The 23082-nt window shown below is 40.5% G+C and overlaps 5 protein-coding genes and 1 long non-coding RNA gene across 10 annotated transcripts; all 6 read right to left on the bottom strand.

Annotated features, from left to right (window-relative positions):
- Nucleotides 1-15: 15 nt before the first annotated feature.
- On the bottom strand, nucleotides 16-2986 carry LOC105182296 (odorant receptor 82a). Its single transcript, XM_019840969.2, has 6 exons — nucleotides 2287-2986; nucleotides 1842-2095; nucleotides 863-1335; nucleotides 573-677; nucleotides 291-446; nucleotides 16-84 (listed from the first exon to the last, which is right to left on the bottom strand). Exons 1-6 carry the CDS (start codon nucleotides 2388-2390, stop codon nucleotides 31-33), a joined length of 1146 nt encoding a protein of 381 aa, XP_019696528.1. The 5' UTR covers nucleotides 2391-2986; the 3' UTR covers nucleotides 16-30.
- A 36-nt stretch (nucleotides 2987-3022) lies between these two features.
- On the bottom strand, nucleotides 3023-11621 carry LOC105182294 (uncharacterized). Its single transcript, XM_025303522.1, has 16 exons — nucleotides 10947-11621; nucleotides 10471-10724; nucleotides 9731-10212; nucleotides 9406-9510; nucleotides 8963-9118; nucleotides 7585-7705; nucleotides 6871-7332; nucleotides 6517-6692; nucleotides 6056-6211; nucleotides 5921-5976; nucleotides 5130-5237; nucleotides 4692-4945; nucleotides 4001-4482; nucleotides 3661-3765; nucleotides 3200-3355; nucleotides 3023-3117 (listed from the first exon to the last, which is right to left on the bottom strand). The coding sequence occupies exons 1-16, from the start codon at nucleotides 11048-11050 to the stop codon at nucleotides 3064-3066; spliced, it is 3231 nt and encodes a 1076-aa protein (XP_025159307.1). The 5' UTR covers nucleotides 11051-11621; the 3' UTR covers nucleotides 3023-3063.
- On the bottom strand, nucleotides 5803-7960 carry LOC109503753 (odorant receptor 46a-like). 3 transcript variants are annotated; one of them, XM_025303533.1, is made up of 5 exons: nucleotides 7585-7960; nucleotides 6851-7332; nucleotides 6517-6621; nucleotides 6056-6211; nucleotides 5803-5976 (listed from the first exon to the last, which is right to left on the bottom strand). In XM_025303533.1, exons 1-5 carry the CDS (start codon nucleotides 7862-7864, stop codon nucleotides 5917-5919), a joined length of 1083 nt encoding a protein of 360 aa, XP_025159318.1. In that variant the 5' UTR covers nucleotides 7865-7960; the 3' UTR covers nucleotides 5803-5916. The 3 variants fall into 3 exon arrangements, 2 of the variants coding, with proteins under 2 accessions (XP_025159318.1, XP_025159319.1); XR_003113658.1 differs by having other exon boundaries at nucleotides 5957-5976; nucleotides 6506-6621; XM_025303534.1 differs by lacking the exon at nucleotides 5803-5976 and having other exon boundaries at nucleotides 6181-6282; nucleotides 6506-6621.
- A 55-nt stretch (nucleotides 11622-11676) lies between the features above and the next one.
- LOC105182293 (odorant receptor 46a-like) lies at nucleotides 11677-14207 on the bottom strand. Its single transcript, XM_011139625.3, has 6 exons — nucleotides 14087-14207; nucleotides 13704-13957; nucleotides 12852-13333; nucleotides 12368-12472; nucleotides 12106-12261; nucleotides 11677-11983 (listed from the first exon to the last, which is right to left on the bottom strand). The coding sequence occupies exons 1-6, from the start codon at nucleotides 14188-14190 to the stop codon at nucleotides 11930-11932; spliced, it is 1155 nt and encodes a 384-aa protein (XP_011137927.2). The 5' UTR covers nucleotides 14191-14207; the 3' UTR covers nucleotides 11677-11929.
- An 807-nt stretch (nucleotides 14208-15014) lies between these two features.
- LOC105182270 (uncharacterized) lies at nucleotides 15015-19107 on the bottom strand. 3 transcript variants are annotated; one of them, XM_011139596.2, is made up of 8 exons: nucleotides 18874-19107; nucleotides 18278-18457; nucleotides 17874-18158; nucleotides 17586-17786; nucleotides 17122-17334; nucleotides 16621-16812; nucleotides 16098-16349; nucleotides 15015-15664 (listed from the first exon to the last, which is right to left on the bottom strand). In XM_011139596.2, exons 3-8 carry the CDS (start codon nucleotides 18133-18135, stop codon nucleotides 15198-15200), a joined length of 1587 nt encoding a protein of 528 aa, XP_011137898.2. In that variant the 5' UTR covers nucleotides 18136-18158; nucleotides 18278-18457; nucleotides 18874-19107; the 3' UTR covers nucleotides 15015-15197. The 3 variants fall into 3 exon arrangements, with proteins under 3 accessions (XP_011137898.2, XP_025159314.1, XP_025159315.1); XM_025303530.1 differs by having other exon boundaries at nucleotides 15565-15704; XM_025303529.1 differs by having other exon boundaries at nucleotides 17874-18457.
- A 2226-nt stretch (nucleotides 19108-21333) lies between these two features.
- Nucleotides 21334-22233, bottom strand: LOC105182292 (uncharacterized). Its single transcript, XR_003113659.1, has 4 exons — nucleotides 22004-22233; nucleotides 21630-21843; nucleotides 21426-21514; nucleotides 21334-21357 (listed from the first exon to the last, which is right to left on the bottom strand). It is a non-coding gene; the product is annotated as an uncharacterized LOC105182292 (long non-coding RNA).
- Nucleotides 22234-23082: the final 849 nt, after the last annotated feature.

Here is a 23082-nt window from a genome sequence, read left to right on the forward strand (position 1 = left end):
ACGCTAGACACACGTTGATGCGAACGTTGATTAATCCGACGCTTGCTGCAGAAGATTGAAAGCCGAGTAAGACGTCTTGAAAATCTGAGGAAACGAAATTCGAGTTACGTCATCACGATATCTCTATATCCGTGTAGTTCTTGCTTCGCCTTCTTTCTCACATTCACTTGGAGATAAATAGCAGTAGCGATAGCAATAAGCCCGAGAGCCATTGGCTCTGACTGTGGCAAACTGACGATCAATTTAAACACATACTTATTGCTGCTATCTAGTTGCTGCTGCCGGCTTACCCAAGTAAAAGTGTCCAGACACAACGTGAATGTCCCATGATAGGAAAATACGAATCCCTTCTGACAGTTTATCATAATGAGCATCAAAGACTTGCGTTCCTGCGGCGTCACCATCGTCCAATTGCTAAAATAAATAGCTCTCGCGATTCCACTGCTCTGCAAACAGAAACCGCACGTCTTCATCTGTACGTTAATATGACATCTTTTCGCAGGATAAACGACGCTCTCCACGAGTAACGACACTGAACGTAAAACATGAAAATATTGCATTAATCGTTTCACCTTCAGTTCAAGCTCATTCCCGTACCAGCAGTAAAAAAATATTTGCAACATTATACCGCTAAAGTATAATATCAGAGAAAAAAACTCGACGCTGAAGAGTTTCGTCTGCAAAAGAAAATAGGCAGAATTGAGGAACGCACGAAAGAACACGCGACGGGACATACAAACCGTGAAGCTCTCTACCGCACGGAGTGACATGTATATCTACTGTAAAAAGCTTGACTTGGTCGTAAGTGAAAGCTAGATCAACTGCGTGTTAATCCCGTACGAATATACTTCTGTCTCTCCACCTTCGTTATGAGGAAAATGCTGGTGCAGAAAATGATCAGACTGAAGAAGAAGAGGACCGCGACCGTCCATACGAACAGCGCTCCTACTCTCTTCACAAAAGCGTGCATGAGTACATGATGCCTGACGCACTCTTCGATCGACGTGTTCGAGCCCGGTCTCATCTCGAGAGTCTCCGAGGCTGCGAGATCGTCCTTTAATCGGCGACCGAGCAACTCGATCTGCCCGCACGCGTGTATCGTCAGGCCGTAAACGAGAGAGTCGAAGGAGACGTTGAGCATCACCGCGTAGAAAAGCGTTAGAACGTGCTGCAGATACGTAGCCGCGTACGGGAACAATCTCGTGATAGAATAAGGGACATACAATTTCAGGGGCAGCACTCGTTCTTCTGCATTTGTTTCCAGAACTGGCGCGATCATCAAGGCCAGACTAGTCGCCTGCGAGATTATCAGGAAGGAGAGAGCGCTCCACTTGGCTGTGACGAATTATTTCGATCGGTGTGATTAGAGGACGTGATTTTTTAACAGGACGGCCAATCTTGGAGCGCACAGAAATGTTTCGTTGCATCGAACAAGAAGTGAAGTGAAAACTTTCCTCCACGCAAACGTACGTTTCGACCACTTGCTGTATCATTCATTTTCGGTGTCATAAATATATCGGTTAAATTAGAATGGCAGGAACGTATCCGCGAAGGCAATTTCTCGTTCTCTCCAAAACCAGCTGTCGATTTTTATCGGTCAATCCGATTCTTATTATTTATTTTTTATTTAAGAATTATAATTATTAATAAATTTGATTCCTCTTCTTTTTCCCCTTTACCATACGGAAAGTCGCACAAATGACTTTAAGAATTTTTTTTAATCGCAAGCGAAAATTACACGGTCGTGATCGCCCGATCGTCGGGAATTTATTTCGCATGGACGATCGAATGGCACGAACATGCAGATCCTGACATCAGGATCGCGACGATTATTCTATTACCTTTCCGACTATGTGCGTCTATTATTAGTCTCTCCTTGAAATTCCTCGGCTGGCATATTTTCATACGCAGATATTCCAACAGCGCCGACAGTTCGTTTCTTCGCAGCAGGAAGTTCGCGTATTTCAGGCACAACGTTACAAAAGTCGACGTCAGGAAGAGTCCTTCCGTCACGTCGCTCATATGATTGCGCGTGCGAAATAATTCTATCACCTCGAATATCGTGGACTCGTATATCAAAAGGAAAACCGCGTACCTGCGAACATCAACATCGTAATCAAAATAAGCTTGAGCCAATTCTTCGAGGTCGGGAGGATTTTTATCTCCGAAACGTTCATTTTCTACAAATTCCCACGCTCGAATAAAATTGCATGCGACCTGCACCTTTAATCCAACTTTCTTCCAATTTCCATTTTTATTTTCTAATTGAACGTTGCTCATAACTACCTGTAACAAGTATACAAGAACGCGAGAACTATATTCTCGTCTTTCCGCTCCTTCCACGCGCCGCAGAACCACAGAACTTTGAAGTTCACCGGTAGGATGTCCATAATTCCCTCGTCTTACTACAAGTCGTTTCACGTTTCTAATCTCAACTCAGTCGGTACTTACTTTTCCCAACATGCCTTGATAATATATGCGAAGAACCGAGACGCGCGTCCGAAAATAACTGACGAGAAATCGCCCGTGTTATTCCGTCAATGCGAACTGCATTAATAATGACACGCGTGCGACATCCTCGAGCGTATTTGAAATTTTAATACAGCCACGGGGTGTTCCTACCCGACTATTTATCTCCGCATTATGGAGAGGGGAAAAAAGAGTAGCCATTTCCGTATGCGATATGTTTTCCATGTAACAACAAGATTACCATAATAAACAGCGCGGTATGTCGTCCGCGTCGCGGACAGAGATGTATTCAATAAGGCTAGTCATTAATATTTGATGAATTATTAAACATCGACGTTCTCTATGCTTCGCGAATAAACTGCGTATAGAAAGAGTAAAGAACAAACAGCGACTTGCTACCGCAAGAAGATCGCCTTGTATGAGACATGAAGAAACTTATATTACTTAATATGTACATATGCTTAAAAATGTCTACAATCTGCAGAAGATTCTACTTCGAAGGATTTTTACGTTTGCCTGAGAAACATGGATGTGAAAATCGTACGTAGCGTCGTACAACGTATTGTTCCTTTTAATGATACAAGATCTTCTTTGTCACATTGACGCCTGTTGCAGAACGTTGAAGGCGGAATAGGAAGTTTTCAATATCTGCAATAAAAACAATGATCTCCGTTTGGTCATCGCTGTATCGCATTGACTGAGTGTCAATGATCGTCCACGTAAATTTTACCCAGGTGAAAGTATCGAGAGCCAAGTTGAAGATGCCGTAATAGGACAGCTTCAATCCCCTCTGACTGATAGTCATCACGAACAGTAAACTCCTGCGATCTTGCAACGTGGCGGTCGTCCAATTGCTCGAATAAATAGCGTCGCTGATGCTCTTGCTCTACGCATGCAATGGATGAAAAAAAGTCCCTCATCGGTCACCGATCAGCTCCCAAGCATATTTCAGACGAACTATATGTGTAATTCGAGGCGAAATTGTAACTACAAACTAAACACAATGGAGGGAACTCAAAACTAGGAAGAAAAAATTTCAAAAGACACGTAAGAAGGAAAATAAAACGAGACGAAAAAAAATAAAAAACAAAATAAAATGCATAACGCGCGTTATTATTTCCTCTCGAGTCAGAGATCGTCTGAGAAATAAACTTCGGAGCGGACGCTCCGAACTCGTCACCTTCCGATCACCTTCAGCTGCAGCTCGTTTCCGTACCAGCAGTAGAAGAACACTTGGAACAGCATGCATCCGAGGTACAGGACCAATGACAGGAATCCGACGCTGAGGAGCCTCTTCTGCGAAGCAAACTTCCGGTCAGTATATTCCCGCTAGCACGGCGATATGCCGAACATCGCACAAGCTAGATACTTCAACAATGAAATGCTGACGTATCTTATTTTACCGACATTTTGTATTGTGCGCTATACGATAACAAAGGCAAGCTCTAGTCTACTCAATGTCTACTCGACGACGGCCGTCAGATCGCCAGGAGTGATGAACGATCGTGACGCGAAATTCGATTCGTACAACCTTGGACATTTGGAAAATACTGGTGCACAGGGTGACCATGCTGAAAATGAACAAGATCGTCACAGTCCACACGAACAACGACTGTATCCTGCTGACGAGCTCGTGCACGCGCAGATGATGCCTCACGCACTCGCCGATTACCACCGCCTTGTTCGATTTGATCCGATACTGATTTACATTGAGGTGATCCTCGAAGATCTCCGACAGACGGTGGCACAGCAACTCGATCTGTCCGCAGGCGTGAAGAGTGAAGCCGTAAACGAGAGAATCGAAGGAGACGTTGAGCAGGACCCCGTAAAATATAGCAGCCACATGCTGCAAGTACGTCAGTACGTATAAGTACCAATCGGATATAGAGTATGGCATGTAAGTCTTGAAAGGCAACGGCCTATCGGTGTCTTGCGGTCCCACAATAGGAGCGAATACAAGGGCCCAGCAGGTAGCTTGGGACATGCTCATGAAAGTTCTGACGCACCACTTGACTGCAAGCAACGTATATCTTTTGATCGATGCCACGTTCAAGTATATTTCTCAAAAGAAGAAATCATTGATATCATGTTGCGTTAGGAATATTAATGTCCATCATCTATTGGACACCGCGCACAAATTCGAACATAATTTGTAAGGAGAATCTGGAGAACGATTTGCCATATGAATGAAGGAAAAAGCAAGAAAAAGACTCTTTGACTACCTTTACGGTCGTATTTGATCAGGATCATCTGTTCCTCGGAGTTCTTCGGCTGGCACGTCTCACCTCGAAAACAGTCCAACAATGCAGACATCTCGTCCCGTCGCACCAGAAAATTTCCGTATTTAATGCACAGGGCTACATAAGTCAGAGTTAGGAAGAGTCCCTCTGTTATATCTTCAATGTGGTCGCGCGTCCTCACAAGTTCAATCACTTCCGATATCGTAAACTCGTATATTAATAACACTATAGAGTACCTAAAAATTTACAGTAAAAACGTATAGTGTAGGTCAGACAGTACAGCAGTAAGACACTACTGCAACAAGCAGTTAGTCGACGAAAAATTACAAAAAAGTGACAAAATATGCTGAAGTTGTATCTCATAACCATCGTAAAAACATGATGCAAATACATTCACCGAATAACGCGACATTGTTATACCTGTAGCAGAGACTTAAGAAACGAACGAGAGGATCGCTCTCTTTTCGTTCGCTCCACACGCCGCAGAACCACAGAACTTTGAAGTTCACCGGTAGGATGTCCATAATCCTTTCACCTTATTACCCTTATCATGTGTCGTTTTACTTGATCCTAACTCAGCCGGTACATATTTTTTCCAATGTGCCTCGATAATATACGAGAATAACCGAGACATTCATCCGAAAATAACTGACGAGAAATGGCCCACGTCATTCCATTTCTGCATTAACAATGACACGTGTGCGACATCGTCGAGCGTATTTGAAATTTTAATACAGCCACAGTATGTTCCTATCTGTTCCTTCTTACTCCACATTATAGGCAGAAGAAAAAAAGAGCACTTTCGTTTTCACGAGCGACATGTTTTCGATGTAATAACAAGATTACCGTAATAGACAGCGCGGTATGTCATGCGTGCAGACCAAGATGTATTCAATGAGGCTTGCTGTTAATATTTGATGAATTATTAAATATCGACGTTTTCTATACTTTGCGAATAAACAGTCATAGAAGCAGTAGAGGACATGCGGCTGCTTGCTACCAGAGGAAGATTGCCTCGTACGAGACGAACAGAAAATTATACTATTTAATATATACATATGTACATTAAAAGTTTCAATAGAGAATCTGGAAAATCTAGAAAAGATTCTATTTCGAAGAATTTTTACATTTGCCTAGGATACATGCACGTGAAAAGAGCGGCATAGTATCGTATTACGTGTTGTTCCTTCTAATGATACACTCTGATCTACTCTGTCACCGATGCCTGTTGCAGAACGTTAAAGACGGAATAAGACGTCTTCAATACCTGCAATAAAAAATATCGATCTCTGCTTGGTCATCGCTGTATCGCATTGACTGAGCATCATCGTTCACGTAAATTTTACCCAGGTGAAAGTGTCGAGAGCCAAGTTGAAGATGCCGTAATAGGACAGCTTCAATCCCCTCTGACTGATAGTCATCACGAATAGCAAGCTCCTACGATCTTGCAACGTGGCGGTCGTCCAATTGCTCGAATAAATAGCGTCGCTGATGCTCTTGCTCTACGCATGCAATGGATGAAAAAAAGTCCCTCATCGGTCACCGATCAGCTCCCAAGCATATTTCAGACGATCTATACGTGTAATTCGAGGCGAAATTGTAACTACAAACTATACACAATGGAGGGAACTCAAAACTAGGAAGAAAAAATTTCAAAAGACACGTAAGAAGGAAAATAAAACGAGACGAAAAAAAATAAAAAACAAAATAAAATGCATAACGCGCGTTATTATTTCCTCTCGAGTCAGAGATCGTCTGAGAAATAAACTTCGGAGCGGACGCTCCGAACTCGTCACCTTCCGATCACCTTCAGCTGCAGCTCGTTTCCGTACCAGCAGTAGAAGAACACTTGGAACAGCATGCATCCGAGGTACAGGACCAATGAGAGGAATCCGACACTGAGGAGCCTCTTCTGCGAAGCAAACTTCCGGTCAGTATATTCCCGCTGGCACGGCGATATGCCGAACATCGCACAGCTAGATACTTCAACAATGAAATGCTGACGTATCTTATTTTACCGACATTTGTATTGTGCGCTATACATAAAAACAAGCTCTAGTCTACTCGATGTCTACTCGACGACGGCCGTCAGATCGCCAGGAGTGATGAACGATCGTGACGCCAAATTCGATTCGTACAACCTTGGACATTTGGAAAATACTGGTGCACAGGGTGACCATGCTGAAAATGAACAAGATCGTCACAGTCCACACGAACAACGACTGTATCCTGTTGACGAGCTCGTGCACGCGCAGATGATGCCTCACGCATTCGCCGATTACCACCGCCTTGTTCGATTTGATCCGATACTGATTTACATTGAGATGATCCTCGAAGATCTCCGACAGACGGTGGCACAGCAACTCGATCTGTCCGCAAGCGTGAAGAGTAAAGCCATAAACAAGGGCGTCGAAGGAGACGTTAAGCAGGATTCCGTAAAATGTAGCAGCTGCATGCTGCAAGTACGTCAGCACGTATATATACCAATCGGATATGGAATATGGTATATACGTCTTAAAAGGCAACGGCCTGTCGGTGTCTTGCGGTCCCACAATAGGAGCCAACACAAAGGCCAAGCAGGCAGCTTGGCACATGCTCATGAAGGTTCTAACGCACCACCTAGCTGCAAGAAACATATATTTTTCAATCTGTACCACATTCGAGTATAATTAGTAGGAAAGAAAATATTGTCAAGAAAATTTCTATTCAGGTCAAGCCAATTTCAAAATTACGAGATCTTGAGACGCGAGTGACGTTGAATTAATGATGCCAATTGTTCATTTGGATCACAAAATTTGGACGCAATTTGTAAAGAGAATCTAGAGAATGGAAAAAAAAGCAAAAAAAAAGCAAAAAAAAATTCTTCTTAGACTACCTTTGCGGTCGTATTTAATCAGAATCGTCCGTTCCTCGGAGTTCTTCGGCTGGCACGTCTGACCTCGAAAACAGTTCAACAATGCAGACATCTCGTCTCGTCGCACCAGGAAATTTCCGTACTTAAAGCACAGGGCTACATAAGTCAGAGTTACAAAGAGTCCTTCTGTTATATCTTCAACGTGGTCGCGCGTCCTCACGAGTTCGATCACTTCCGATATCGTAAACTCGTATATTAATAACAATATAGAGTACCTAAAAATTTCACTACGTTCTAACATTTACAGTAGAAACGTATAGTGTAGGTCAGACAGTACAGTAGTAAGACACTACTGCAACAAGCAGTTAGTCGACGAAAAATTACAAACTAGTGACAAAATATGCTGAAGTTGTATCTCATAACCATCGTAAAAACACGATGCAAATACATTCACCGAATAACGCGATATTGTTATACCTGTAGCAGAGACTTAAGAAACGAACGAGAGAATTGCTCTCTTTTCGTTCGCTCCACGCGCCGCAGAACCACAGAACTTTGAAGTTCATCGGTAAGATATCCATAATCCTTTCACCTTATCACCCTTATCACGTGTCGTTTTAGTTAATCCCAACTCAGTCGGTACATATTTTTTCCAATGTGCCTCGATAATATACGAGAATAACCGAGACGTTCGTCCGAAAATACTGATGAGAAATCGCCCATGTCATTCCATCTCTGCATTAACAATGACACGTGTGCGATATCGTCGAGCGTATTTAAAATTTTAATACAGCCACAGCATGTTCCTTTCTGTTCCTTTTTACTCCACATTATAGGCAGAAGAAAAAAGAGCACTTTCGTTTTCATGAGTGACATGTTTTTGATGTAATAACAAGATTACCGTAATAGACAGCGCGGTATGTCATTCGTGCAGACCAAGATGTATTCACTGAGGCTTGTTGTTAATATTTGATGAATTATTAAATATCGACGTTTTCTATACTTTGCGAATAAACAGTCATAGAAGCAGTAGAGAACATGCGGCTGCTTGCTACCAGAGGAAGATTGCCTCGTACGAGACGAACAGAAAATTATACTATTTAATATATACATATGTACATTAAAAGTTTCAATAGAGAACCAGAAAATCTAGAAAAGATTCTATTTCGAAGAATTTTTACATTTGCCTAAGATACACGCACGTGAAAAGGGCGGCATAGTATCGTACAACGTGTTGTTCCTTCTAATGATACACTCTGATCTACTCTGTCACACCGATGCCTGTTGCAGAACATTAAAGACGGAATAGGACGTCTTCAATATCTGCAATAAAAAACATTGATCTCCGTTTGGTCGCTGTATCGCAATGACTGAGTGTCATCGTTCACGTAAATTTTACCCAGGTGAAAGTGTCGAGGGCCAAGTTGAAGATGCCGTAATAGGACAGCATCAATCCTCTCTGACTGATAGTCATCACGAACAGCAAACTCCTGCGATCTTGCAACGTGGCGGTCGTCCAATTGCTCGAATAAATAGCGTCGCTGATGCTCTTGCTCTACGCATGCAATGGATGAAAAAAAGTTCCTAATCGGCCACCGATCAGCTCCCAAGCATATTTCAGACAATCTATATGTGTAATTCGAGGCGAAATTGTAACTACAAACTATACACAATGGAGGGAACTCAAAACTAGGAAGAAAACATTTCAAAAGACACGTAAGAAGGAAAATAAAACGAGACGAAAAAAATAAGAAACAAAATAAAATGCATAACGCGTGTTACTGTCCCTCGAGTCAGAGATTGTCCGAGAAATAAACTTCGGGGCGGGCGCTAACCCGTCACCTTCAGCTGCAGCTCGTTTCCGTACCAGCAGTAGAAAAACACTTGGAACAGCATGCATCCGAAGTACAGGACCAATGAGAGGAATCCGACGCTGAGAAGTCTCTTCTGTGAAGAAACTTTCAATGAGTATACATGCATAGTTAAGACGATATGCCTAACATCGCGAGCTTGATACTTCAGCAGTGAAGTGCTAACGTAGTTTATTTTATCGACGACACGTTGTATATTGTACGATAATAAAAACAAGCTCTAATCTATTCAATATCGATGACGGCCATCAGATCGCCAGAAATGATGAACGACCGTGACGCGAAATTAGTACAACCTTGGACATTTGAAAAATACTGGTGCACAGGGTGACCATGCTGAATATGAACAAGATCGTGACAGTCCACACGAACAACGACTGTATCCTGCTGACGAGCTCGTGCACGCGCAGATGATGCCTCACGCACTCGCCGATTACCACTGTCTTGTTCGATTTAATCCGATACTGATTTACATTGAATTGATCCTCGAAGATCTCCGACAGACGGTGGCACAGCAACTCGATCTGTCCACAAGTACGAAGAGTAAAGCCGTAAACAAGGGCGTCGAAGGAGACGCTAAGCAGAACCCCGTAAAATGGAGCAGCTGTTTGCTGCAAGTACGTCAGCACGTATATGTACCAATCGGATATGGAATATGGTATATACGTCTTGAAAGGCAACGGCCTGTCGGTGTCTTGCGGTCCCACAATAGGAGCGAACACAAAGGCCAAGCAGGTAGCTTGGGACATGCTCATGAAGGTTCTAACGCACCACCTAGCTGCAAGAAACATATATTTTTCAATCTACACCACATTCTAGTATATTTAATAAAAAAGGAAATGTTGTCAAGAAAGTTTTTATTCAGGTCAAGCCAATTTCAAAATCACGAGATCTTGAGACGCGAGTGACGTTGAATTAATGATGTCAATTGTTCATTTGGATCACAAAATTTGGACGCAATTTGTAAAGAGAATCTAGAGAATGGTTAGAGCATCCGAATGGAAAAAAGAACAAGAAAAAATTCCCCTTAGACTACCTTTGCGGTCGTATTTGATCAGGATCATCTGTTCCTCGGAGTTCTTCGGCTGGCACGTCTGACCTCGAAAACAGTTCAACAATGCAGACATCTCGTCTCGACGCACCAGGAAATTTCCGTACTTAAAGCACAGGGCTACATAAGTCAGAGTTACAAAGAGTCCTTCTGTTATATCTTCAACGTGGTCGCGCGTCCTCACGAGTTCGATCACTTCCGATATCGTAAACTCGTATATTAATAACACTATAGAGTACCTAAAAATTTCACTGCGTTCTAACATTTACAGTAGAAACGTATAGTCTAGTTCAGACACTACAAAAAAAATAGTTAATCAGAGAAAAATTGTGAAAAAATAAAGAGAGCAGTGACAAAATATTTTTGAATATGGTCGTTATCGTATAACCATGTCGCGAAAACGTGATACAAATCATGATACAAATCAGTTCACCTGGGCGAATAACGCGCCATTATCATACCTGTAGCAGAGACTTAAAAAACGGACGAAAGAATTGCTGCCTTTTTGTTCGCTCCACGCGCCGCAAAACGATAAAACTCGAAAGTTTAGCGGCAGTATGTCCATAATTCTCCGGGCCTGCGTTTCGATAAAGTCTCACTCGGGCAGTAATGACCCTCTCATATCTTGCTGTACTTTGAAATGTTACAACTCAGGTTACGGAGAAGAAAATACAGCAAAGCATATGTTGTCAACGCCTATTCTCATGAATTAGTAATGGTACGCCATTAGAGCGTTCTTTAACATTTAATGTGTCGTCGAAGAGAGCGCGCGGGACTACGAGGATTTCTTCTTCTAGCCGCATATTTCCCCCCTAACCGTCGTATTAATTTTGAATAATATACTCCTCTCTCTCTCTCTCTCTCTCAGGACAAAAGTATGCGAATCTGTACGTTATTTTTTATAAATCATGAGGTTGCACAATTTTACATTATTGGGAAATAAAGATGCGTGGTAAAAGATGTGAAGGAATATTGCGCGAATCCGAGGAAAGCATCGAAGTGTCGTTATTATCAGTGGGGTTTATTTGCGAGCAATTCATCTGCGAATTTCGCTCGCTTGTCAGCGAAGCTAAACAGCGGATGGGAGTTTTACGAGAGGAATATAATCCAGAAAATGTCAGTGGAAGTGCGCGGAGCGGACTTTGCAGCTACGTTTTCAGATTTGTTTATATGTTCAAGTTGCTCGGAAGATTACTCAACAGGGAATCTCACTTTATTCTTTTCCACTTACGATAGGACACACGAGATGCGTTCAAAACAGTCTAAGGAACAAGCATCTAGTATAAAAATACGATTCTATTGGTATTCTACATAAACATGCGATATAAACTACTACATCTATAAATATGATACGAAAATACATTCGATATGATTCCGATACTGATAAGTTCGAAACAAGGAACAATAAATGCCACCGTATGTTTTATTACCAGCGCGCGAGGTACTAACTCGAAGTTTGCTGCAGCAAGTTGAAAGCGGCGTAGGACGTCTTCAAGATCTACGCAAGTACAAAGAACGAACGTGTGATTTATAGCGTGATTCTTATGGAATCTGTATCGCACATGTTTTCCAACTGTGCATGCTTCACAGTCTCAAGTCACGTAAGTGGCGCGTACTCACCCACGTAAAGGTGCTGAGAAGCAAAGCGAAAATTCCGTAAGTGGAGAGTATTTTTCCTCGTTGGCTTATCATCATCACGAGCAGCAAACTTTTACGTTGCTTGGCCGAAATTACAGTCCAGTTGCTGGCGTAGATAGCGTGCGCGATATATTTAGCCTAAATAAAACAAATGATAACACCGGAAATGTGGACTTCCGTGAATGCGGAAGATTATCAAATAAGGCAGAGAGTGTCAAGTGACAAGATTCATCATTAACTATACCTTCAAGTCGAGCTCATTACTGTACCAGCAATATAAGAATGTTTGAAACAGCATCGCTCCTAGGTACAACGTAAGAGTGATGAACTCAAGACTGAACAAATTTTTCTGCAACAGACATATCATCACCATGTGATTTGCATGTTGGTTCGACTTAGATTTCATCAGATCAAATTTTATGCTTCTAACATGTATACTGAGAAAAAATATATAAAAAATAAAAAATATTTTTTCGGTAAGTATCAATAACATATTTACTTAAATATAATTTTTGATATTTAAATGAAATAAGAATTTAAATAAAAATTTATTTCTTATGAAAAGTTGCATTTTCAAAAGAATGTACATCTTCTCATCCGAAAAAAAAATGTTCTCTTAGTGTAAAAATATATGTGTATTAGTGTAAGTAAATATGCTATTAATACCCACCGAGTAAATACTTTCTATATTTCTTAAATATTCCTTCTCTCAGAGTAGATATGCTTACTTTGGACATCTGGTAGATAGTGGTGCAGAGAGTAACGAGACTGAAGAAGAACAAAATAGCGACAGTCCACACAAACAATGACTGTATTTTATATATGATGTTGTACATCGATATATGGTGCTTCACGCATTCTGCGATAACGACGTTCTCAATCGCGTTGATTTTTCTTGCCTCGATCTCGTTCTCACCAAGATATCTGAACGTCTCCATCATTCGATGGCACAGGAGCTCGATTTGTCCGCAGGTGTAAATAATGAGACCATAAATGAGGGTATCGCAAGACGTGTTCAAAGCAATCGAGCAAGTTAGGGTTGTGGCTTGCTGGATATATGTCAACACGTAAGGAAACAGCGGTGCGATAGAGTATGGTACGTACACTTTATACGGCAAAGGTCTCTTGTCCGAAGCTAAGACAGGTGAAATGATAAAAAACAGGCCCGTCATTTGACATAAGATCATGTAGAACCAGGCTATCTGGTTAGCTTCGTTCGCAGCGCGTCACAAGATGAGTGGAGTTTGCAACATAGATAATTGGATTTTGTGAGGTCCAAGGATGACTTCGTAGAAATATCTATTCTTAACAATACAATCTGAATCAAATAAAATCTCTCCGTCTGGAGATCATTTTTCATCACTGGTAATGAATTCGAGTTCTGAGAGATGAAATTTTTGTATATTCGTATGCGCATTTATGTATTTCTCTCTCTCTCTCTCTCTCTCTCTCTCTCTCTCTCTCTCTTTTTCTAACGTATATATGACGTTTCCTTAGTAAGATTTAAATCACTAACATATTTTTACATTTAACTTACGTAATCGTTTGACCGTTTAACATATTAAAATTAATAAAAATACCTTTGCGACTGTATCGCTTCAGAATCGATTCCTCCGCACTGTTCTTTGGCTGACATAGCTTGGCGTGAAAGGAGTCTAACAGAGCGCGCACTTCGAACTGCCGCGCCAAAAAGTTCGTATACTTCAGGCACAGATGCACGAAAGTCAGAGTAATGAACAAACTTTCCATTAATTCCTCGATGTTATTTCTTATATGTACGAGCCGAATTATCATGGATGCCGTGAAGTAATATATTGAGATGACGATGGCGTACCTACGAAGAAACACATAAAAGAAAGAAAAAGAAAAATGTGTGCGTAATATCGAGAAATCTATATCGCTCGAATGACGAATACAATAGATTTTAACATATCGGCGGTAAAACTGTTTTTACCAATTGTACCTGTGACAAAAACTAGCAAAGCGTATTATCAAGTTGCTCTCCTTCCGCTTTTTCCATGCGCCGCACAAGCGAAAGACGCAGAAATTCATCGGCAAAAAGTCCATATTTTTAATGTCACGTTCAACATAAGAGAAAATCTCTCTCCGACAATGGCAGGATATAACGTGTCATCAGCTTGGAATTCTGCCAACGGCAATTCCCGCCAATGTCCCTGCATTAGTAACGACGTCAACGGTATACGGCATTATTAGGGTTCATTAATTTTTAAAGACGTGCGCCAGGCAAGTCATCCGTTGTTCCCTCTAATGGCCCATCTACATAGGTCGCAACACACAAAACACAGATCGCAGGACGCAAAAATTGATTAATTACAATCAAATGTGAGAAAAATGATGGACTATGATTCGTTAATTTCTACGTCCTGCCATTAGCGTTTTGCGTGTTGCGACCTATGTGGATGGGCCGTTACCCGCTCTGTTTGCTGCATATTATTATTCTTGACTTTAAATTCTCTGTAGACAGCTTCAGCGCCCGACGGCAATGCGCCATGCGATGACTTCAGTGTGCCTTCAGTATCAGATAAGTTACCATTTATTCACAAGATTCTCGTCGAATATCTCTTATAAATTTCTCAAAATAACCGTAGGACGCAAAATCATTAACGTAGTACTGAGCATTCATCGTAGGGGATAATTTCTTCTAGGAACAAAAATTCTATACGACAGCAAATTTATTTTATCAGGAAAATAATGCGGAATAAGTATGAGTATTGCTGCAAATTCTTTCATTAGGAAAAATAATAAATCGTCTCTCAACGTCTCTAAAACAATCAGAATGGTAAAAATTATCGGTTCGTATCTTATAATTTCTTATAAAAATTATTCAGATTTATGTAAATCTATATATTCCATATTTTTAATGAACGCTGAACAAAAAACTAAAAGGAATAGTTAAACAGTTTGCCCTTGCACAATGTATTTTTTCAAAAATCCACCGTTTCAACCGATAGAAACCGGATGTACTAATTCTTAACAGTTCTAATACTAAGTGACTTAACTTCTTTGTATCGTGACATAATTCTTCCCGTCTTTCCAATCTTATATATCCAATGTTACCGATATAACATTATTTTTCTTTTATCAGATCGGAGGTAATGTCGTGGATAATAATAATAATAATATCGACCAATCAAAGGATAGAGGACAAAAGGACGAAACGCCCATGGATACATTCTGACATTACCATAAAGCATTGATCTCCCATCAAACACTCTGAACGGCGAGTGCTTCAGTCTGAGTATCATTCCGTCGAAAGTCTCGTTATTCTTTAACAAAGGCGTGTTGTTGTTACCGAGCAAATCGTTAAACCGACTCGTTGACTTCGACGGAAGACTTCGACTCGCATTGATCGACGAAGGCACAATGGCACGAAGAGTCTCCTCCCGATTAACTTCTTCGTCCTGATGAGACGTCGTCGTTGTCTCTGCTGACGGAAGTAGCCGTGGCAGATGATTGTTGTCGTGTAACGACGCGGGACTCTCCTTCGAGTTCGTTCTTCGGGCCACGCACGCTCCCGACCCTTCAATTTCGTCGGTCATCAATTTTATTTGCTGTCATCCCTTCGCATAATTATGCCCGTGACTGTTCTATTGACTATTGACTATTGACTATTGACTGACTATTGACTGACTATTGACTATTCAATATTTCTTGGGACTGACGCGAAAGTCCGAGTCTGATTCGTCCGACGTTTTATTTACGAGCTATCGCATCGAGTTAGAAAATTCAAGATTCCCAACGCCAGTCCGGCATCCTTATTACGAAACTATTCGGATTCCGATCGGAAGAATTACAGTTCTTGGACGTCTTGTAACATTGTCTGACGAAGACGGAATTATTCGAATCGGAAACTATTCTGAATATTTCCATAATAATCGTCCTGGCTCCTTCTAGAGAGAGCTGGAATGTATTCTCCAGATGTCCAGTCGGAGAAAGCAACGTGATGTACTTACAAGGTTGACACACGTACGTCTGGCTCTGCTTGCAAGATAGTCCGTACACGATAGGAGTATCGTGATCTGCGCGATCCACGTTCAAGCAATTCCCGTTATCATTGTGACATTGCCCAGTTGTGCACCATGGAACGAAGCTCGCCCCTATTTCCGAGACTGGTTCACCGCTGCTTTCCCAAATCCACCTGCGCGTCGTCGTGCCGTCAAGTTTCATCAACTTTCGCCGACCATCGGTCCAAATGTGTCGTAATTCTGCAACGTGACGTGAGGTCATGACGTGAGGTAATCATCGTTAACGCGCGAAATAAGTAATTGACTCTTGACATTCATTGGAACGCACTTCTCTTGTAAGTAGCGTCACTTTTATGTTTTAATGTTACGTGTCGTTTCTGCAACATATGTGTATGTGTGTGTGTGTGTGTATGTGTCCTACGCGAAGACAAAGACTTGACTTTGAACGTGTGATATAATCTGTTAAATTTTTTTTTAATATATTATTTATGACGTGCGCGCATCATTTTACCTCCTCTGTTATCCTCCATCAGAGATATCATATGGCTAATTACTCTCGGGGAATCCAGTATGACGAGCGAGGCGTTCAATTCTTTACACGAAAGCTGAGCTTGGAACCATGTAAGCTCGCGGAATCCGATCCAATAAGAGCATCCTCCGATGTAAACCGGAACGGGCTTTTCGCTTATCCACTTCTTGAAAGCTGCAATTAAGATTCAAACTACCTTCGAAACGGATTACTCTTTGTAAATACGATTGCGAGTGACTTCAGATTCACTTAAGCACAGCGATTTTACGCGAGTTTTCCTAATTCCCGAGAACGATGTTGCACAGCAAAATCTTCCGAACACTTCACGAAAAAAGAAAAGATATTTAGAAAATATTGAGATTTACGAGAGATGATTAACTTTGTGCATGAGACAGTCGATCTTTTTAGATGAGATAGTACGCCATGCATAATTCAATAAATTCTACGTTACTTCTACGTTAATTTTGCAGTCATGATCCTTACATGGCTTTTGACATATAACATCGCGTTTGCGGTCGCACTTGGCCCCCAGGTAAACCGGTAATTCGCACACGTGCCTGTCCAACAAAAGGCAACCGTGAGATTCTCCGTTGTCGTCTCTCCATAAATCATTGTTCGAAATGTTGCTGCCGGACGGCAACCACTTCCATGTATTATCGTTCGCATAACCGCCGATCCATGCATTCTCGATCGATTCTGAAATCATCAATCTTTGTTACGATCTCCAGACGAGTAATAAGAATTTACTCCAATAAAGATTCTTCTTATTTAAAGAAATTTAAATAAGAATCTTATTAATTATTTACTTAGAAATTTTGTGCAAATATAGATTGACAGGACGTCTAATATTGCGAATCAAAGTAATTAAGTTCTAGACAGATACAGTTGCTCGGATAATTTCGCCAAATTTTCGAAAAATCACGCGTGATATCGTTTACACAAAATACCAGGCCGAGCTCGTATCATGAGAAACGCCAAGGACTGAGCTTCTGCCGTCGTCTTGACTTCAGCAATCTGCAAACCTTCCTTGCGACAGCTCATCACAGCTTCCGGCCAAGTGAGTCTCGTAGAATACAAAATAAATTCTTCCTTGTCGATGCGAGTGGAACTCATCATCTTCATACTTGCATCGCTAGACTTCTCTTTACCTTGCAAAGGAAGTTAGACTATGCAGCCAAAAAAAATTTTATTCTGTTCGTTGTTCGTATTAAAGAAGAGGCAGAAATGGTCGTTACCTCGTTGACACATGAAGGGTTTCCGTTGGTTGCATCGCAACGAGACGAAAACCGATGCATCGTGACTCACTCGGTCTATGCTCAGGCATCGTAAGTCCTCGTCGGAGGAATTTGAATACCGTAAAACGACGTTTCGTCGCGATACATTCCTCAGGATCATCATTCTGTTTCCGCCCGAGAGCCAAAACCAGGAGTCGGGAGAGTCCTCGCGCGCTCCGATCCACACATGATCGCTGATCGCTGTTTGCACAGTTATTACCATTCTTGAGATTTTGCATCTTCAGCCTGTGTTCATCAAAGGTTTCCTCACGATTGAGTTACAATCGGAAACTCAGGATGCACCTCCTCTTCGAGTGAATTTCCACTGGAGTTTCCCTCGATCCCGACTGAGCTCTCATACTTACATATATCACTGTCGGTGATCGCGCGACTCGCAGCTTGCGCTCGTCGATCGCTGTCCACCGTCGCAAGCTCAGCTTTGTAACTCGAACATATAACACGAGCCTCATGCCAGGTGACACCGTAGTTGCACAAAATATATTCCGTATTATCGTGGACGAAGATATGCGTGTCGAATGGTAAGTCTGCGGAGTATATATCATAAACTGTTTAAATTGTTTGACAATATCGATCATTAATTTATGAGCACATACGAAAGACGCAAAAAAAGTTTTGTATAAAAGGATCTTCGTCAGTGAATCCCCCGTATAATTATTCCCCGTCGAAATATGAATCTCAATCGTTATCAAAAGAAATTAATTTCAGCGGATAATTATTTGCGATTTCGTACACATTCGCGAATGTAAATTGAAGTTATTTGATAGCAATTATGGATTAATATCTTAAGAAATTAGTCATTAAGCGTCGGCTAAGACAGATATTATTCTTTGCTGGAAATAAAGTCTTCGCAAGCGCACAGACACCAATGATCGATATACATAATTCGATATATGTATTTTTGAGAAATATTATACGTTCAAAACAAATGTGAGATACATACCTGTCCCACTTGAAATATGCGCAGTGATCTTCGGTATCGGCATTAAGAAACAGAGCGGAACGACGACGATTGCTAACATTACGCTTGATATATCGTTACAGTTGCCAGCTTGACTAGCCTTCGACTGATTTTATCGGCGGCTAATTCAAACGGCAATCGCTAATGTTTCTAAACAAAGCGCACCAATAACGCTTTTGATACAGCCTTAAAAATCACGACCATTTATGCCTAAAGAACGTAAAGAAAGAAATTAAAGCGATACGAAAGAAGATTGTGAAACGAAAGAAAATTGCGTTACGAATAAGTAAGAGTAGAGTATGATGAATAATATACTTCCTCTACACATTTTAGCTAACAATTTGCGCGCTTGTGTTAGAAATCTCAATGTTTAGTATTCGATTGCGTTTCAGAAATATCGAGAACAATTCTCGAGAATTATCGAGAATTATCTCGAGAATTATCGAGAACAATTAGTCAATTCTCTCGTTTCGATAACTATTCGATATATGCGATAAATTATCAATAATCTTTAACTCTTGAATATTATGATGTTTTTGTTACCTTCTATTACTAGGATGGATGAGTTTTCATTCATAATTTTTTTTATTATTTTTTGAATGTACATGAACTATAAATATTTATCAAAGAGAAAAAGGAGAGGGCCGCTTTTAGCCGAGCCAATACATAGTTTGTGTCACATATATACTCATTGAAATATAACCATACTGGAAGGAGCACTCCTTTGTCTCGTGCGGTCAGAGCTGAGTGAGAGAGATAGTTAAGCTGGGACCGTGTTACCCTTGTCTAACTGCAGCGATCACGTGACTCGATATATTGGGTCTTGGAAAATGTTTGTGGCGTTCTTGAAAAAGTCCAGCAAGATAAGCATATCAGCAATGTCGATATTGGTATGGAGCTAGGCATTGACCACAAAACTGTTTTGAACCATTTACACAAAGCTGGCTACAAAAAGAAGCTCGATCTATGGGTTCCTCATGAGTTGAGCGCGAAAAACATGATAGACCGAATTAACATCTGCGATGCGCTGCTGAAACGCAATGAAATCGAGCCATTTCTGAAACGTGTCATAACCGGTGATGAAAAATGGATCACGTACGACAATCGGAAGCGTCAAAGATCGTGGACAAGGGATGGTGAGCCGTCACAAGCGTTCGCGAAGCCAGGATTGACGCCGAAAAAGGTGATGCTGTGTGTGTGGTGGGACTGGAAGGGAATCGTCCACTATGAGCTACTTCCAGTTGGTCAGACGATTAATTCTCAACTCTACTGTGGACAATTAGAGAGATTACGCCAGGCAATTGAAAGAAAACAGCCCAAATTGAATAATAGGAAAGGTGTCTTCTATCATGACTACACCCGACCACACTTCTTTGATGACCCGTCAAAAATTGCGAGAGCTTGGTTGGGAAGTTTTGATGCATCCACCGTATAGTCCAGACATAGCACCCTCTGACTATCACTTCTTCCGATCTCTGCAGAACTCTCTCAATGGAATTAAGCTGGTTTCAAAAGAAGCCTGTGAAAACCACTTGATTCAGTTTTTCAACCAGAAACCACAGAAGTTCTTCACCGATGGCATCATGGCTCTACCCGAAAAATGGCGAAACATTGTCGATAATAATGGAGCATATTTGGTTTAAATAAATTCATTTTCACACTATAAGAAAACCAGTTGAATTTTACTAAAAAAACGCCATGAACTTTTTCCCAAACCCAATATTATTCAGTCTGAAAACATTTGCCTTTGCAAACATTTTCCACACACCTAAAATTTATTTGATCAAAGAAGATTTTTAATAAATAATAATTTTCGGAATCGCATATAATAAAATTGCATATATGTATATAGCAAAAAATGAAATTGTATACACATAGCAATGTACAAATCTAATTTTGTGGATATATATATTTATTAAAATAATATACAATATATAAAAATGCAGGAGAAATAAATTTACATATTAAGTAATAACTAAATAATATGAAATTAATAATACTTAACTTTATTGTGTTTAACATTATCTTACAATTATTTAAGATGATGTTACATATATAAATCCAGACTGTAAATATGAGCTATTGGCTCTTTGGATTCGTCACACGCACTATACACACGCATGTACAGGACGAGACCAATGTTTTCAGCCACGGTAGTTGACGCTAGAAAGAGACAACACGGTCCCAGCCAGTCCCAGCTTAACTATCTCTCTCTAACCGCTTGGTATAGTGGAGGAAATAGGGCAGTGCTCCTTCCAGTATAGTTATATTTCAATGTATATACTATGGGCAAAAGCACAGGCTTTTACATAACACATAATACATAACACATAAGAGAATCAACCAATTAGTTTTCTTCATTTCCTTCCTCAGGATAGAAATGAAGAACTCTGATTGGTTGATTCTCTTATACGTTGTGTATTATGCGTTATGCAGAAGTCTGTGCTCTGCAGGCTTATTCTGAAACTTTTTAACGCATGCGTTATAAGTATAACGCATTGGATAAGTATCACGATTATTTTATATTTATTTACCTAATAATGTACATAAAAATGTTTATTTGATTATAGGCGATGCAGGTTTGGAACCTTGGCTGATGACACCTATCACAGATGCACCAGAGCTACAAGATGCATAACGTTATACTAACATTATAAAAAAATAGCATTTTAATAATAAAGAAAACAATGTGAGGAAATAATACTTTAATTATGATAGAAATATACAATAAAACTTACTTTTCTCCAACCTTCTGTACCTTTTGATGGGCCGTCGAAGCAATTTAACTATTCAATTAATTGCTGCCATTGTAAGTCGTAAACTGGCTTTCCTCTTGCTCCTGATAATTTGCCTGTGGCAAACGCAGTATGGTTTTCCATATATGTAATAAGGAAATCTAATTGCTTGTTTGTTGTTTTAGGGGCTTTTTTCTTTTTCTGTGCAACTTCCATACTGTAAGAACATATTGTTCATTAGTTAAGTCAGGTTATGTATCTATTTTTTTCGTACATTGCGTAAAAACAAATTAATTACTCACTACAATTTATTTATTACAAATGTGTGCACATAGCCTAATATATGTTATATATATAGTAAGTAAAATATACATAACCTTGAAAATATACATAACCTTGTTTTTCTTTGGTATATGTGTACAAACAGCGTAAACAGCCTCTTCTTCTTCTTTCGTAATCGGATTTCTTCAATAATCCGGAACAAACAACTTTACTTAAGCCGATTGAAATATTTTAAATCTTTCGCTATGATTGGTATATAGATTATTGCGTCATCATTACCTCCTAGTTCCTTCGCAATTTGCATTATATTCCCGAAGATGCCCGAAGAACAGACGACTCATAACGCAAGGCACTAACGTAGCTTAAGCGAGCGGCACACGGTGCTTGTTTTCGTGCTGGATTGCTTGCTGGATGAAAATACTGCGTTCTGATTGGTGCATTTCCATCCATCTTCGGAAATGCACCAATCAGAACGCAGTATTTTCATCCAGCAAGCAATCCAGCACGAAAACAAGCACCGTGTGCCGCTGGCTTTATAGAATAGGATTCTCAAGAATAATGCGTTGTAAGTTAACGCAAATTTCGTTAATGAAGTTATAACGCAAAAAAATTTCAGAATAAGCCTGCTGGCCCTATAGATTTTCAGTGTTGGCAGTGAATATCGGAACGCAACCAGTAAAGAATCGTGGACATTGGCCGCGTTCAGTAGAACAAAGTGATCAGAGAGCGCTTAGTGATTACTGTCTGTGATTGGAGCATTCTTTTAGATTCTTCATAGATCCAGAAATATTGACCAATCAGGAGCGAGATTCAATGGAAAATCTAGTAATGTTGTCCAACTGTTGAGTCTGCTGAATGCAGCCAATGGCCGCGTTCAGTAGAACAAAGTGATCAGAGAGCGCTTAGTGATTATTGTCTGTGATTGGAGCATTCTTTTAGATTCTTCATAGATCTAGAAATATTGACCAATCAGAAGCGAGATTCAGTGGATAATCTAGTAATGTTGTCCAACTGTTGAGTCTGCTGAATGCAGCCATATGGTCTGTTCTTTTCAGCTGCACTGCGGAACTAGTGCAATAAGTTAGAATGAGACAACTATATTTTTTCTCACTTTAACTTATTGCACCAGTTCAGTAGTGCAGCTGAAAAAAACAGACCAATAGGCATCATAGTT

Source organism: Harpegnathos saltator, unplaced genomic scaffold (assembly GCF_003227715.2).
Source record: "Harpegnathos saltator strain DR-91 unplaced genomic scaffold, Hsal_v8.6 scaffold555, whole genome shotgun sequence".
Taxonomy (NCBI): domain Eukaryota; kingdom Metazoa; phylum Arthropoda; class Insecta; order Hymenoptera; family Formicidae; genus Harpegnathos; species Harpegnathos saltator.

Coding starts and splice junctions, on each gene's coding strand:
- LOC105182296 (XM_019840969.2), bottom strand. CDS start 2,390: ATGGACATCCTACCGGTGAACTTCAAAGTTCTGTGGTTCTGCGGCGCG. Junction 2,096..2,286: donor TTCTTGTATACTTGTTACAG/GTAGTTATGAGC, acceptor TGATGTTCGCAG/GTACGCGGTTTTCCTTTTGA. Junction 85..290: donor GTCTGGACACTTTTACTTGG/GTAAGCCGGCAG, acceptor TCGTTTCCTCAG/ATTTTCAAGACGTCTTACTC.
- LOC109503753 (XM_025303533.1), bottom strand. CDS start 7,864: ATGTTAGAACGTAGTGAAATTTTTAGGTACTCTATATTGTTATTAATA. Junction 6,622..6,850: donor GTATTTTCCAAATGTCCAAG/GTTGTACGAATC, acceptor TTTGCTTCGCAG/AAGAGGCTCCTCAGTGTCGG. Junction 5,977..6,055: donor CTCTCGACACTTTCACCTGG/GTAAAATTTACG, acceptor TTTTTATTGCAG/GTATTGAAGACGTCTTATTC.
- LOC105182294 (XM_025303522.1), bottom strand. CDS start 11,050: ATGGACATACTGCCGCTAAACTTTCGAGTTTTATCGTTTTGCGGCGCG. Junction 6,212..6,516: donor GAAACGAGCTGCAGCTGAAG/GTGATCGGAAGG, acceptor TTGCATGCGTAG/AGCAAGAGCATCAGCGACGC. Junction 5,977..6,055: donor CTCTCGACACTTTCACCTGG/GTAAAATTTACG, acceptor TTTTTATTGCAG/GTATTGAAGACGTCTTATTC.
- LOC105182293 (XM_011139625.3), bottom strand. CDS start 14,190: ATGGACTTTTTGCCGATGAATTTCTGCGTCTTTCGCTTGTGCGGCGCA. Junction 13,958..14,086: donor TTTGCTAGTTTTTGTCACAG/GTACAATTGGTA, acceptor GTTTCTTCGTAG/GTACGCCATCGTCATCTCAA. Junction 13,334..13,703: donor GAAGCGATACAGTCGCAAAG/GTATTTTTATTA, acceptor CTGCGAACGAAG/CTAACCAGATAGCCTGGTTC.
- LOC105182270 (XM_011139596.2), bottom strand. CDS start 18,135: ATGGTAATAACTGTGCAAACAGCGATCAGCGATCATGTGTGGATCGGA. Junction 16,813..17,121: donor TGTTATATGTCAAAAGCCAT/GTAAGGATCATG, acceptor TCTTAATTGCAG/CTTTCAAGAAGTGGATAAGC. Junction 16,350..16,620: donor GATGGAGGATAACAGAGGAG/GTAAAATGATGC, acceptor GTCACGTTGCAG/AATTACGACACATTTGGACC.